General features: G+C 45.8%; 1 protein-coding gene across 1 annotated transcript in view; it reads right to left on the bottom strand.

The window, feature by feature from the left end:
* The window catches only part of RAB4A (RAB4A, member RAS oncogene family), a 42,869-nt gene extending 30,421 nt beyond the window's left edge, over positions 1 to 12,448 (bottom strand). The window contains exon 1 of the mRNA XM_025284477.2: positions 12,148 to 12,448. Within this exon, the coding sequence (XP_025140262.1) occupies positions 12,148 to 12,178 (31 nt within the window). The 5' untranslated portion in view covers positions 12,179 to 12,448. The remainder of the gene's footprint in view (positions 1 to 12,147) is intronic.
* Positions 12,449 to 12,538: the final 90 nt, after the last annotated feature.

Raw genomic sequence — 12,538 nt, 5'->3', positions numbered from 1 at the left:
ACACTACTTGGCAATAAAAAGGAGTGAACCATTGATACTGCAATAAGCTGGATGGATCTCCAGAGAATTACACTGTGTGAAAATACCAATCCCCAAAGATTCTACACTGCATGATTCTATTTACAGAACAGTCTTGAAACAGATGAAAAGATTAGTAGTTGCCAGGGGACAGGGAGGGGTGGGGACAGGGAGAAAGAGTATTCGGGGGCACAGGAGAGATACTTCTGCTGATAGAAGTGATCTGTATCAGCAGTTATGGCAACATCAACATCCTGGTTACCTTAGACAGTTTTGCAGGGGGGATGGGGAAATTTTCTATTTTTCTTAAATCTGGCTATGAATCTATAAAGATCTCAAAAGGACAATGACTCTGTAAGTTTACTCTGCACATCCCAAACTGAAAGGATTACTGAAGGATGTGCTTCAAGAAGTCCTACCTAGAGGGAGGGAAGCAGGTGAGATGCAAGGTCTGTGCCCTGTTTCCAGTCTGGAGATACACGTGTTTGGATGATGCAAACACAACCAAGGACCACAATGGGCAGCCACTCATTCCCTGTAGGTGACAAAATTCCAACTCAGGAAGAGTTTCTACTAAGTTCCTCCTGTGGATGACGGGATGTGAATTTCACAGCCTCTCTCAGAGCTGAGCGCCTTCCTGTACAAACGTTCTCCCCTTCGAGCATAAGGTTGGCTAGCTTATCACAGCAGCAAATCTCTTAACATACCAGGCACATAGTCATGGATTTAGTAGAAAATGTGCTGATTTTGTTTTTACCATCTGTGGGATTTTTTTCTCTTTCTTTGTTTGAAGTTGGATGACATACACATCGCATGTCATGTATGTCTTACATGTCAAGTGCACAGTGCCTAACAGCTACAAAAAGGCTTACCAGGAGCAGAAAACTAGCCATGTCACAGAGTAATTAATGGAGGGATGTAAGATACATTGTTAGGTTGTATATGATAACTAAGTGTGAACTAAATAGTTTTGTCCACTTGAGTGGGATTGATGTTGTTTTATTACAGTGGATGTTACTTTGCTCAAAATTACAAAAAAATTTTCTGCATACAACTTATGATCATTACATTCACCTGATGAGGGTTTCCTCAGAATGAGTTAAGCTGTAGGGTGGTGGAAAGACCATATTCTAAAACAGAAAATCTAAAATAGATATATGCTACTAATGTACTTTGTGGGGGGGTGGGGGGGTGAGCACGTATTGCATGGCAGGCAGGATATATTAGTTCCCTGCAGTGGAAGCTCAGAGTTTTAACCACTGAACTGCCAGGGAAGTCCCTGTATTTTTAATTTTGCATGATAAATGTTGAATGAAATAACAGGAAAGGTATTGAGTAATTAGAAATCAGTCTTGGGCAAAAGTCAGTCATTGAGGAACACAGACGAATTCACATCAGGAAAAAAATGGCCTCCACTGAAACAGCTAACACAAAGCCAGGGGAGTAACTCCAGGGAGAAACCTCATTTGGAATGTACTGACTCGTTTTTACACTCATTTCAAGCAACCTCCAATTTCCTGGAGCACGGGAGGTTGGCAGCACATGCTACAGTATGGCCGCTGGGCGCTGGGCCAAGAAGGGGCGCTAAGAGCACCGCACACCCAACAGCTGGCCCGCAGCCTTCAGAGACAGCACCGTACATCCAACAGCTAGCCCCCAGCCTTCAGAGACAGTACCGCACACCCAACAGCTGACCCCCAGCCTTCAGAGACAGTACCGCACACCCAACAGCTGACCCCCAGCCTTCAGAGACAATACCGCACACCCAACAGCTGACCCCCAGCCTTCAGAGACAGCACCGCACATCTAATAGCTGGCCTCCAGCCTTCAGACAGTCATGCTGGGTAGACTAGATGCCCTCTGCCTTCCTAGTTTCTCCCACAAGCACTGGTTCTGCTTTTAAGGTTCCCAAAGATCTGAAAGGAAGCACAGGTGGAAGATGGCCTTGACTGCAGGATTCGCTCCATGTATTCCACTTCCTGGGACAGTGGGGTCATCTGAGAATGGTTTCTGGCCTCTGATATCAACAACTGAGATAAGAAAGCCTGAAGATCCAGAGGACGCATCCCTGTTGCAGAGGCAGATTCACAACCTACACCTGTGACCATGGAGGAAATCTGGGGAGGCAGGGCCTGTGAGGGCCAAATGTGAAGGGAAGCTCATGAGGGTCGGCTGTGAAATGGCCAGGGTCCGACCCCAAGGGGAGCCAGGTCACCTGAGGTGGGGCCGCGAGAGGCCGCAGGAGAACTGGGGAAATGAGAGGATGCAGATAAATGTCACGAGCAGCTCTGACCAGAAGCTTAGGTAGGATGGAAAGTAAAGCCAGGGTAGTGAGAGGAGGGGGTAGTGTGGATGCACGCAGACAAGAAGTGACCACAAGAAAAGCGGATGACTAGTGACGCCCGTCCCTGAGACTCGAGAGATGAGATCTGAGCAGAAGGCAGGGCTGAGTCTAGCCGGGGACACAGGCAGCAGGAACAGGGCTGAGGTGAGGCGTGGAGGTAGACAGACACAGGTGGAGAAAGGGCAGGAGAGCAGGGAGGCTCCTCGGTGCGGCCCCTTTCTCCTCCAGTCATCTAGCGTAGGGGAGCTTGGGGCTTAAGCAGATCACAGGGAAGGTTTAAAACAACCGATGCAGAGGAAAAGCAAGAGGGCCAGGAGAGGGGGAGGGTGGCCAGGCACCAGCGAGCTCCCTGCCAGAGGCAAAGGCCACCCATCTACAGGATCTCAATGGGAGAAGAGCTCTGTCCACACGTCAGCAGGCAGGGCAGGTGGTGGAGAGTCAGGCCGAGGTTCCAGGGTGAGGGCAGCTGGGGAGCGGACAGGGGAAGGCTGGGCTATGGGCGGCACAGCTGAAGACAGAGCAGCTCACCTCCTGAACAGAAGGGGCCGGAGGGGCACGGAACACCAGCCAGTGAGTAGCTGAGGATGTAAGAGGTAAAAGCTTGGAAGTAGGGGCAGAAGAGAAGCTTGGGAGGGGACTGGCGATGACATCAAGGAATCGAGAAGCCAAAGCTGTTGAGTGACTCCTGCGTGGGGACTCTGCAGCTGCCCAGGGTGGGCAAGGAGCTGGGGTGGAGAGCAGGACCCCAGGATAGGGGACTTTGGGGGGCGGGTGAAGGAACAGCCTCAAGGACACCGGGGAACAGCAAGGGGGAGGAGACAGGAAGGCACAGAACATCAGACGACACGTTCTTCAAACAAAGCTCTGGTTTACTGGGTGGCAGGAATCAAGCAGCAGAACCCCTGGCAGAGCGCTGGCTGAGGCAAGGTGGCCAGTGTGGCGGCGGGAGAGCAGTGAGCTGCAGGCAGCAGGGAGAGAGAGAGAGACATACACACACACACGCACACAAACACACACACACGCGGCCGGGCTGAGGGCCGGGTGCTGGGCTTTGCCTGAGCCACGTGATGGCAGAGAGGACCGTGGCACTGTGAGTTCACGTCCAAGGCACAGGCCCCCAGCGCTGCTCAAGGCGGAGGGCGGGCTCTGTACCGTGTGGACGAGCACGTGTGGATCTGACCCACTGCAGGTCTGAGGTATGCACCCAGGTTCCTCAGCAGGTGAGTAAGCCTAGCCAGCAACCCAGCATCAAAACCACAAGTTCTTAGGTGATTTCTACTTGATGTAATAGTATTTTTTTAAAAAAGAAAAGAAATTATTCTCCTGAAGTAGAACATGACCCAGAAAAGGAAGCTGGTAGATGGTGAAGTAGATAGAAATGAAGAGAACTAAATAAAAAACAACTATCTTTAACCAGGAAACAAGTTAGGATCCTTTAAGGAGTAGAATGTTAAATCTGATTGAGGTATTTGAAAGAAAAAAATCATTTAAAGAAATAAAGGCAAGTTGTTTGTCAAAAAGTTTTAGAGAACACTCCAACTAGGGTAATAAAAGGGGAAAAGCTGAACGGTTATTTTTGTATTTGAGGATTCACACAGACAGTGTGTCTTTCCAAACCACAAGTTTGAAGCAAGCATTGAGTACATAATAGCATCTGCAACTTTAGAGATTACACATCTATGAAAGCACCCCTCCCAAATGGGAGAGGTTTTCAGCATTAGCACCCACTTCCCAATTCTGTCTTAAGAGTTAGATTTTTGACTCGTATCAAATATCCAATGTTTGTGGAGAACATGCCTCTAGAGCTGTGCGATCCAGGGGGTCACCACTGATCAAAGAGTATAAGGAAGAGACAGATTTCTGTGGGAAAGAAAAATAGAGTACGAACTTGACTACCTTTGAGAATGAGTTCAAATACCAGCCCCGCTGCCCTTAGCTCTGGGACCCTGAGCAGGCACCTAGCCTCTTAGTTTCCTCACCTGCAAGTGGGTCCCAGTGTTTACCTTACTCTGTCCTGATGAGGACAGAAAGTACTTTGTGTAGATTATTCTAATTTCACCCTTTATCTAGAGATTAAGATTATAATTCAGGCTGACATACCCATGGCCTCCTTAATAAGGAAAGATTTCCTGATATAAGGGAAACAGAGTAACAGGTCAATACCAGAAGAATCTTATTCAATGATATTGACCTGAAAGGTACTTTAGTCACATGACTGCTAGAAATGACACTGTTCTTGGGAAATGTAACTAGAGAAAATTTACTTTATTACTAAATAATACATATAAGAAGAAATACAGAGAGGGTCAGTTTTAACTTATAATGCTTTTTATAGTTGTGAATATTTATTGAACTTATCTAAAAACAAACTTTAATATCAATTTTACCAATAAAGTTTTATTGATGTTTAGACTAGGAAGGTCTCTATGGATTTTAATATTAAAAAGACAATCCAAAATAAGGACTTCATTCTTATAAAGGTATGTGACAGGTATAGTATCCTAGTTTACTTAGGTATTTATGACAGAATTACTCATGGTGCTAATTTAAGGAAAGTGGGAAAATAGCAATGGTCATCAAATAACTGACTTTCATTTTCCCTCCAAAGCATTGTCATGGTCAAGGTGGTTCTGAAGGTGAATGTTAGTCTTCAAAATACCAAATACTTCTATCAGGTTCACAAAGACAGTAAGAACGAAGATTAAATGAAAGTATATTGTGTCTGCAAAATAAGAAAAATTTCACTCTTCCTACGAAGACCAGGGATTCTGACCTGTACACAACCATGGCGGGGCCCATGCCCTTTCCACAGCTCTGCTGCAGCTTCCACACCGGACAAGAGACATCTAAGTGTGTCATCTACTTCAGTAAGATAACTAACTGGGAGAAATTAAGTTCAAACTGAACTGCAGCTGACATTTTTTGGGGGGACTAGGAGGCACTACTGCTGTAGAGGTCTATCTAACATTCAGGCTCCTCTGTCTGTGGAATTTTCCAGGCAATAATACTGGGGTGGGTTGTCATTTCCTAACTCAGGGGATCTTCCAAACCCAGGAAGCGAACCTGCATCTCCTTTGTTTCCTTCACTGGCAAGCAGATTCTTTACCACTGAGCCACCTGGGAAGTCAGAAATACAGGCTTAAGACAATCATAGCCAGACATTACCTGCCTGTAAGTGGTCCAGGGCAGGCACTTGACCTAACTTGGCCCAATCACATAGGAAGGAAGGACTTTATTTCATAAACATGGGAAAGCACTCCTCTTTTCTGTGGATGTAAACAAGGAAGGGTACTCAGATTACATGACTCAGGAAATGAGAGAAGAGGATAACACGGTCAGAGGAGAGAGATGCTAAGAATTTAGGTCCCTGCTAACATGACTGTGCTTCTCAATCATGCGGTCCTGAAACCTCATGTGTAGCTATTTGCAAAAACACATTTTCATATCATCCATGCCACCTGCAGTTGGAAACCTACTTGATAAAACGACCAAAAGAGCTAACTATTTACATCTATTGAACGGAAATTTTCTTTTAAGCATAATTAAAAAAAAAATTTTTTTTAATTTTTGGTCATGTAGTCAATTTATAAACAGAAGGTGGTTAAGTAAACATGGATATAAAACCAGGGGAGTATATTTAACAAATACATATTTAATAACTACCAACTGCTACATATTTTAATATTTGGTGAGCACAGATTCAGGTCATCTGGTGTCTGTCCATTCGGTGGGGAGAGGTCTGCCTGGGTGCCCCAGGCCCCAGGCAGGGCGCAGGGCCCCCTGAAGAGCCTGATGGGCACACCGAGGCCTGCCTCTGGGCTCTCGTAGCTCCAGGCCGCCATCTGCCATCTGACTGTCATGTTCTCCGTACTCTCAACTGAGCAGGGGTCAAGTGCTGCCGCCCAAGAAGCACAGCAAAGGTGCCTGTGCACCCTCGGTTCCAAGGCACTGGAAGCTGATTTCAGATGTGACTTCTTGAGGGAAGTCCATTTACAAAAAGAATGCCTGGGTAACCTCTTTAGGGGATGTCTTAATTCGAGTTGTGTTTATATCACATACAATGTAAAAAACTGGTAGACTTCTACCATAAAGAAAAGAAACTAATCTTTGAATTGGCTTTTCTGTTTCATGTTCTGTAGCAGAGAGAGAAATAGACCACCTACCTAGTGGAATCAAAGCAAAGGCTCATTCAGCCTTCCCTGCAGGCTGTCCAGGGACCGGTCACAGCATGAGAGACAGACAGTCACACAAGCAATCCCCTGCTTTCAAAGAGTCTGTGGTCTGGTCTCAAAAGAGACAAGCTTTGTCACCATTGAGAGTTGACTGAATTGCAAAACAGATCTGCTAAGCCCCACAGGCAGCAACGAGTGTTTCTTTTATGAGGACGGCTGTCATAGCCCATGTAAGCAAGTGAGCCAGAGAAACTACGGTAATGAAGTGAGCACATCGCACATAATAATATTGTATATTACAACAAAGAAGGGAGAGATGCTGTGTTTTTAAGTCCTCAGTCTCTTTTCTGGAAGATTAAAAATTCATATTTAAAAATGATAAACCTCCTTCTAAAATACATCCTCTCTGAACTTCCCTGGAGTCAATTGGTTAAGAATCCACCTGCCAATGCAGGGGACACTGGTTTGATCCTTGGTCCAGGAAGATCTCACATGCCATGGAGCAACTAAGCCTGTGTGCCCCAACGGAGACCCAACAAAGCCAAACAAATAAAGTTAACTAATAAAATAAAATAATACTCTCACCATAAATTATTAGTACTTTATAAATGGTGTCCTTCCCTCCATATCTAAATATTAGCCACTTTAAATGCCCAAAACCTAGCACATAAGAGAAACAGAAAGAGTTATAAGGCTAAGGTCACTAAGTGTCAACACATAGGTAGGTACCATTCTGAGCACAGGGTTGCATCTGGCTGTGGCAGAGCAACCAAGTGTGATTCCTCCAGGTATCACATCTGTCATTATCAGGGATTTGTTTATTGGACAAATTTCTCTCAATGCAAACTTATTTTTGTTTAGAAAGCTCAGTGGGGATTACCAAGGGAGACAATTTGTAGAGACAGAGTCCTTTGACTTATGTGCTGTGCTGAAGTCCACTATCCTCTACATCTGTCTTTCTTGATCCATCTTTTAAATGACAGTACCCTGCACATCACTTCAGATTTTGATTCACAGCTAAAGACAAGCAAAAGTATTCATCAAACACACAGAACTCAATCCATTACCAAGATGAGACCGGCAGGGAAAGCTGTGACATCCAAAGACAAGTGTTACAGGATGCATAGGAATCAAAGGTTTGCCCTCAAACTATTTTCACTGGTGAGTATTCTAATGGTTATTAGAAGTGGGGGAAAAAATCTATTACATCAGTCTGAGCAATTTCTAGAGGATGGTTTAAGAGAAAAGGAAAAAAACAAAGAAACTTCAGCTTCCTTCTTATTCCAAAAAATATTCAGAGCAAAGATTATCTCCTAGGCAAATGGGGAAAACAAGAGTCTGCGGGAATAGCAATGGGTAATCAGTTGGATTTGGGACATAGGCCAGGCTACCCCTAGGCCATCCACATGGAAGAAGTAGGCAGGAAGTTGAAACAAAGGTATTTAGCTTGAAGGACTGATGTGGCTAGAAATATTTAGCAGACTTCAGAGAAAGGCAAGTAACAGGCAAGGACTGGAATGCCTCACAGTTCAAAGGAACATGAAAAGTTCTCATAAACTTTTGATTTCTCAAAGACCAGTGTTTTCAAACTTCCATGGCCTGGAGGCACCACACAAAACAGTGCCCTGATAATGCAATTGTGGTCTTTAGACCAACAGCACCTGCATGGCCAGGGAGCTGCGCAGGTGCAGAAGTGAATACGTAAAACCAGACTTTGCATCTTTAACACATCAGTGGGCTGTGGCACGTGCAGTTGAGAACCACGGTGGTAGTGTTCCCCAAATTCTGGTCTTTGTTCACCAATTTTCCATGGTGACAAAAATACAAGCATTTAAAATGACAAATTCATTCAATTTAGGGAAATACCCTTTATTCTGAGGTCACACGCTTCCTCTGTTGACATTTTTTATATGCCCTAACAAAATACAGTAATGGCAACTAAGTGATCTCCCTAACAGCAAGTCATCTCATACTTCACTGGAACCAAGGTGAATCTGAAGACGTATGTCCTGTGCCTAGAATATTCTGCTTACTCCACTTTGCCTTATCAGGCCTAAATTTCTCCTTGAATCATATTCTGACTACTATGTATTGGTTTCCCATGGCTGCTATAACAAAATACCACAAACTGGATCGTTTATTTCGTAGTCTTCATAGTTCTAGACTAGAAGTCCCAAGTCAAGCTGCCAGTCAGCTTATCCGAGGACTCCAGCGAATGGCTCCCTCCTTGCCTCTTCCTAGCTTCTGGTGGCTGCTGGCCACTCTTGGTGGTCCTGGGCTTGTAGTTCTTCAAACCACATTCCTTCCTTCGTGAGTCCACATCCAAATTCCTCTCATTTTACAAGAACTCCAATGCATGAGAGCTCAGCCTAACCCGACATGACCTCCTCTGAACCTAATTACACCTGTAAAGACCCTGTTTCCAAACAAGGTCACATTCACAGGGTGCCTGGGCTTAGGACCTGAACATACCTTTTGGGGGATACAATTCAACCCACAGCAGCATACAGTCATACATTTTAAAAAGAAAATATCCTGATAATTCTCAACATTATATGGTAAATACTGTAATACTTTCAAACTAAAGCACAAAATAAAAATATTAAGAGTACACTGTAATAAAGCTAGTACAGGACGAACAATGTGTGTTCTTGCTTCATAAACTGTTGTCATGGTAGAATGCATAAATTACAGTGTGCATAGAGATCTGACTTAGATTTTTTCCCTCATTCTCAAACTGCCTCAGCCCTTAAATCTTTTTTTTTTTTTTAATTTCTAGCATCTTCTATACCACTTACACTTTTTAGCTCCTTTCTGAACATCACTGCTTGATATTAATATTTGATTTGTTAGTTTTTGTCTCACAAATCTTGGTATCAGAAATCACCTAAAGCCAATCTGTGATCAGCCAATCGAGCTCCTTGGGAAGTCCCAAGCCACATCAACTGGCCAGGCCTTTAAGAATTCTTAAAGTATCTGTGAAGCACTGTTTCAGTTTAGGGATAATCAGCAGGAGCTTTCAGTCAGAAACCTGTATGCTTGAGATTTCAATGTTGTATTGCAATATTACATAAAGTATTACATAAGGTGTGGTATTCATGTGGTTGGTGCTTCTGGAGCAGCAAAATATTGAACACTAGTCACTGGAAGGTGAAATACTGCCTTAAAAAGCTAAAAGGCACGCAGACGCAGCTCATGAACGTACACTCATTAACAGTACACTGGTAAGCAACAGTTCTTCATTTTTCATCATATCCCTGTCAAACTACAGAGATTCCTTTTCCAGAAGATAGAAAGTGAGCACAGAGTACTACGGAGTTTAAAGATTAGGAAAACATTCCTTTACCATCTACCTAACAGGCAAACGTCTGGAAGGAGGGAAACTGTTTTCCATCTGGGAAACAATGCTATGCAAATCTACCAATGATAAGTGAAGGTCATAACTTGGTTTGGGGTGACTTTTATTTTGGGTTAGCACTGTGAAGTGCCACACTTGCTCTTGCTAAAACTAATTTTCTATGTGTTTCACTTAATTTCTTCTATTAGAGGGAAGGACTACAATTAGTTAGTAAAAAGTAAAAACATATTTGGAAGCTACCATGAAATAAGAGTAATAAAGGTCAAAGCCTGATGAACAGAATTTGATCAGTTGACCTGTGATGCTCGATGAGCTCTGTCTGAAATGGAGATACCATGTTTTATCAAGGTTATCATTTCATACGAAATATGGTGTCTCCACTTCAGAGGAAATGGCAACCCACTCCAGAATTCTTGCCTGGAGAATCCCATGGACAGAGAAGCCTGGCAGGCTACAGTCCATGGGGTCACAAAGAGTTGGACACAACTGAAATGACTTAGCATGCAAACATTGTTTCATATGGGGGCTTCCCAGGTGATGCTAGTAGTAAAGAATCCGCCAGTCAATACAGGAGACATAAGAGATGTGGGTTCTATCCCTGGGTTGGGAAGATCCCTGGAAGTGGGCATGGCAACCCACTCCAGTATTCTTGCCTGGAGAATGCCATGGACAGAGGAGCCTGGAGGGCTACAGTCCATAGGGTCACAAACAGTCAGACACGACTGAAGCAACTTAGCATGCGTGTTTCACATGAGACAGATGAAACACAAAAGCTCCATCTTCCAGTCCTCCTCCTAACTCATAACCCCACTTGGTTTCTTACTTGGACTTTGCACTGCTCCCATGTGCTCCTTCTCCAGGTCAGAGAGGAAAAGAAAGTGTGGGGAAAGGAGCACTTGAAAAATAAAAAGCAAAAGCATAACCAACACTTGCTGGAGAAATGGATTTTTTTTTTTTTTGGAAATCTGACTATGGTTCTCTACAGAGAGGCAGACCACGTGGATGTGGCAAGTGCAGTAGCATTAGAGGCTCTGACAACACTGATCCTTACAAGCCAGGGGTGTGCTTTCGGACTCCCTAAACCTTCTAGGAATAGCTGTCTTGCTCCCAGTGTTATCAAGAACAGGGCAGGTACCAGGCATAGGAGTGGCTGAAGGTTGAGCAAATGCCTGGGTGCTTGAGGGGCCTCAACCACAGTCCTCTTACAGGCATCCTGGATCCCTCAGGGCCTGGGCACTTGTAGACCAGTTCATGCCTCCGTGCCTCAGGTCTGAGTCACATTTCTTTTTAACATACCTTCAGAGACCACATTCCTTCAGAACTCCAGCCTGGGTTTGTTTGTTGTTGTTGTTTTAACATTCATTAGTATCATAAGTGGATTAACACTGTATCCCCCAATGGACTGTAAGCTTGCCAAGACCAGAACCGTGCAGGTGGGTACCTTGCAGTGTTGGAAACCACACCAGCCCATAAAGCCGGTCCTATCTGCTGACAGAAAAGGGGCAGCAAGCCAGGGCACACGGAAGAAGACATGATGAATTTGACTAGAGGTAATGTTTTTGAACTCGAGCCCCTCCCTGGGGCTGTAAAATCCAAATCAGACTTAATCTGAGAATGCACACATCTCAGAGTGACTCCAGACTGGTAAACACTAGTAAACCTTGATACAAAGCAGAGATGTACTCTATTGCTTATTTTTACCACGCAGGACAAAAACACACAGATTATGAATTGGGAAGGCTTTCGTTTATTTAAAAAAAAAAAAATCTCTGCTGGCTGCCTTCGGGTGTGAGTGCTACAGAAGAAGCAAAAATCAAGCAGAATAGGCTCTGCTTCCGAGGTGTTTATAGTCTTGCAAAGACATATTTATAAACAGCCATCATACAGCTTGAAAGATCTCTGAAGGAAGAAATGCCTATCCATAAGTCCTTGTAATTTCCGTGCAAAGAAAGGAATTTCAAGCAAGGAAAGATCAAAGTGGAAGAGCCGAAGAACACACTCAACTGCAGGCGTCGTCCCAAGTCCTTCACATACCTCGCTGGGGACAATATAGCAGTCTCTAATGGGCTTCCCTAAACCCTGAACTAACATCAGACCAAGAAACGGAAACCCTACCGGCAAGTACGCGGAGAAGCAGCAAGCAGACCCTCGGAGAAGCAGATCACATAGCCGGGCTACCCTCGGGCGGCCGCGCCCCATCACTGGGATCCCGGTCCCCGCGCCCCCGGCCCCGGCCCGCGCCCCCCGCCCCGTACCGTAGGTCTCGGACATGGCCGTCTGCGACATCTTGGGAGCGGCTCCGCCTCTCGCGGGGCGCCGCTGCGGCTCCGCCGAGCCGGCGGCAGGGAGGCCAGGGAGTCGGCCGCGCCTCGGTGGGGTACACGAGGGGCAGGGGAGAGGAGGAGGAGGAGGGAGGGGCCCGCGGTCCCCAAGGCAACTGCCGGCCCCCAGCTGCTGCGGCCCAGCCGGACTGCGGGCTCCGCGCAGGCGCACGGCCCCGCCCCGCTGGTCTGGACGCCGAGGGGAGGGGCAGGGGCGGAGGGGAGGGGCAGGGGCGGAGGGGAGGGGCAGGGGCGGAGGGGAGGGGCAGGGGCGGAGGGGAGGGGCAGGGGCGGAGGGGAGGGGCAGGGGCGGAGGGGAGGGGCA

Source organism: Bubalus bubalis, chromosome 4 (assembly GCF_019923935.1).
Source record: "Bubalus bubalis isolate 160015118507 breed Murrah chromosome 4, NDDB_SH_1, whole genome shotgun sequence".
In the NCBI taxonomy this organism is placed as follows: Eukaryota; Metazoa; Chordata; class Mammalia; order Artiodactyla; family Bovidae; genus Bubalus; species Bubalus bubalis.
This window is presented reverse-complemented; position numbering and strand designations above follow the sequence as displayed.